The sequence below is a fragment of the Rhagoletis zephyria genome, unplaced genomic scaffold, assembly GCF_001687245.7.
Source record: "Rhagoletis zephyria isolate East Lansing unplaced genomic scaffold, Rhagoletis_zephyria_1.1 Rzeph_scaffold_04691, whole genome shotgun sequence".
NCBI classification, from domain to species: Eukaryota; Metazoa; Arthropoda; class Insecta; order Diptera; family Tephritidae; genus Rhagoletis; species Rhagoletis zephyria.
The window spans coordinates 45,560-48,620 of record NW_016161774.1 but is presented as its reverse complement, the minus strand read 5'-3'; the positions used below and the strand labels follow the sequence as shown (position 1 = coordinate 48,620).

The window sequence follows — 3,061 nt, the reverse complement described above, 5'->3', positions numbered from 1 at the left end:
CAAGTATTTTATGTGGAAAATAAACGACTTTACGCAGAAACGGTATGGATAACTCTCTTCGGAAGATTTCCAATAATAATGCCCAGTTATTTATTTAACCATTTTCATAGTGACTATATTTTATAGATCCGCCAAAACATGCAGAAAATTAAATTAGAGGGGGTAAATAAAAAATATTTATTATTAAAAATTGGTTAAATAAAGAATTGGGTATTGTTATTGGAAGTCTCTTGAAGACAACCAGGCTCTGGTCCCATCGAAAAATATTGATTTTCAAGAATTCCATACCATTTCTGCGAGAAGTTGTTTATTTCCCATATAAAATACTTAGAAAACTTTGAGCGCTTTCAGCGACCTCAAAATATGTTTTGATTTCAAAATAAAATAAAAAAGGGGCCTATATTTTTTTCGATATTGAACAATCCTAGGGGGTCAGAGCATTAACATTCCGACTTTACTTATTTTGGACCACCCTAATACATATATATACATACATTTGTTTGCATGGCTGCGCACATACCTAGTATGTACATATGTACATATATGCATGAGCACCGCAAAAATGCGGGTTGTGATGGAACCATGTTTTTGGTTATTGCGTCGCAGAAATTTACCTTATCCAACCCGTGCAAAAATCGTTGGACCATGTAGTCTATTTGTGGTATATTGGAGTACTTACGAAAGTGATCCTCGGTCATGCTGTAGCGGACCAACTCGTCTCTTTGTACCAGCTTATTGTTACCCGATCATTGCTTGCGTTTAAACGAAATGTGATTGAAGTTGAGCATTTGAAAGCACATTTGCATGTCTGGCTGTAGCTGAACGTGTAGAGGTGCTCGCTGTTATTTGTTAGCTTCCAGCAGGTTCGGATCCGAATGCCGGCAGAGGGAACATGTGTAGTTTTTTATTTTTGTTTTTGGTTTTTATTAATTGCGAAAAAAAACATCTGTCAAGTGAAGAATAAAAGCGTGTACAAACGAAAAAATATGTTGGGAGTAGTTTTGTGCTCCTCTGATGTAATGCAGAGATGGAGTATATAGTCCTGCCCTAGGACGTCGCAAGGTTAATTAGACCACAATTTTTATTTTGGAGCACTCCTTGGCCCTTAGGGAGTACTCTTTACATGCATGCATGGAGTAGTCGCGATTTTTGCAGGGTATATTCCCAATCGCAAATATGTACATATGTATGTGCGAGTGTGTGTTAAAAGAAGCACTCGTTGGGCTGTAACTCCAAACTTCGATGAAACGAGAAGGCGACAGGAAAAGGGAGTGCATGGCGCGCGTGTTTGGGAAGCTGAGGCAGAATGAGACAAGCCGTCATCGATTGGACACTTCTCCCGCTCGCTTAGCGAACAATTTTGCATGTGAAAGCAACAACAAAGTTAGCTAGGAAGGATGGAAGATAGCGAGTTTGGTTGTACCTCATTGACGGCCAGTCTTTCTGTGCAAGTTGAACTCTGCTTGTTGTTTAAGCTAGGTTTAAACCCGGCGTGCAGTTTTTCAGTCAAATTTAAACCTAGTTTAAACGCCCAATTTGGCTGGGTTAAGTCGAGTTTAAACTATCACCTGCTAAGTTGTATATTTGTAGTCAGCTGCCAATCTTATAATTGAAAATATGTATACATACATAGTACAAGCTACTATATGCATGTAAGCTGCCTTTACACGGGTGGATAAACTAGCCAAAGCATTTACATTTAAGAAGAATTTTTGTTATTTTGACATTTTCATTTTTATTTAAAGCGCTTTACGTACCTATGTAAATACTTTTGTGTTTAACAGTAAATGTTAGGAAGTGTTTTCTTTATATTCAATGACAAAAAAAAGAAAAATTAATGGAATTAGTTCACTGAAACAAAAGTTCAATCAATATTAAGAAAAAGCGTGTTATCTAGTGGATTGTTTATTTGCAACATGAGTACATAATGCGTTATACCGTTACCACATGACAACATACAATTAGGGCCGAATGCAATATAGAGTTTTTTGTTTGAAATGTTTTTTTTAGAACATCCGCTTTTTTGTAATGGATTTCGATGCGGTTTTCACATATGTATTTAAATTTAAAAAAAATAATTAGTTAGAATATGTTCACATTGGCCTTCCCATTCCACGGCCCATACCGCCAGCCATGGGTGCCTCCCCTGCTTTGGGGCTCTTGATTGTCTCATCGACGGACAGTATCATGCAAGCAGCCTCGGCAGCAGCGGTTAAAGCGTTTATCTTTATGATCGATGGCTCCCAGACGCATTGCTCATAGTTATCAGCAATGTGCTCCTTGGTTATGTCAACGCCGTACCATTGCCCACCTAGAAGATAATAAAATAAAAACAATAATTAATTGTTTGCGTTTTTTGGTCATTTATGCATCTCTATGTAATTATGCACACGTACATACATATATAATTTAAAATATGTAAAATATGTTATGTAAATAAATAGTAAAATTGACCTCCCCACGCGTTGACAGCCCCATTGCATGGAATAAAGACTATAATTTATGTACATACACCTGGTATTTCAGTATCTATACTCCCTAGGAAAGGTGCATTGTTTCAATTGCTGGTATATAGAAACGCGATGAATACAAGAAGTATGCAGCATGCGACGTGTACTATAGCTAAATACATCTATCATTATGGTAACAAAAACGCCAGCCACAGTACTTTTTCAGTGTCTTATGTTGAATTTCCGCTAGGTATTAAACGAACACATTTTTTAAGACAATGTTGGGCATTAAAAATACCCGTGCCATTACGTTTATAAAAAAGGATCAGTCCAGCGCCTTCGTCTTGACCTGCGAGCTGTGTCGGAGCCACAGTTAAAATAAATAAAGTATTTATGCCAATATGGGTATCAAAAAAATGGTTTTGAATAAAGATGAAGATGAAGGTGAAATGAAGATGAAGAATATGAATTATAAAGATAAGTAGACTGTTATGATCGACCTGTAATTATCGCAGGAGATTTCAACGTCAACTTGTCGCTGGCCAAGTCTGATGAACTGACAAAAAAAAAAGTTTCATTGGAAATGGTTAATGGTAAAAAATGATCCAACA

The 3,061-nt window shown here is 36.9% G+C and overlaps 1 protein-coding gene across 2 annotated transcripts in view; it reads right to left on the bottom strand.

Moving 5' to 3' along the window:
* Window positions 1–1,889: 1,889 nt before the first annotated feature.
* The window catches only part of LOC108371084 (T-complex protein 1 subunit eta-like), a 36,644-nt gene continuing 35,472 nt past the window's right edge, over window positions 1,890–3,061 (bottom strand). For both annotated transcript variants that reach the window (XM_017626579.1, XM_017626578.1), the window contains exon 7: window positions 1,890–2,311. In XM_017626579.1, the coding sequence (XP_017482068.1) occupies window positions 2,094–2,311 (218 nt within the window). In that variant the 3' untranslated portion in view covers window positions 1,890–2,093. The remainder of the gene's footprint in view (window positions 2,312–3,061) is intronic.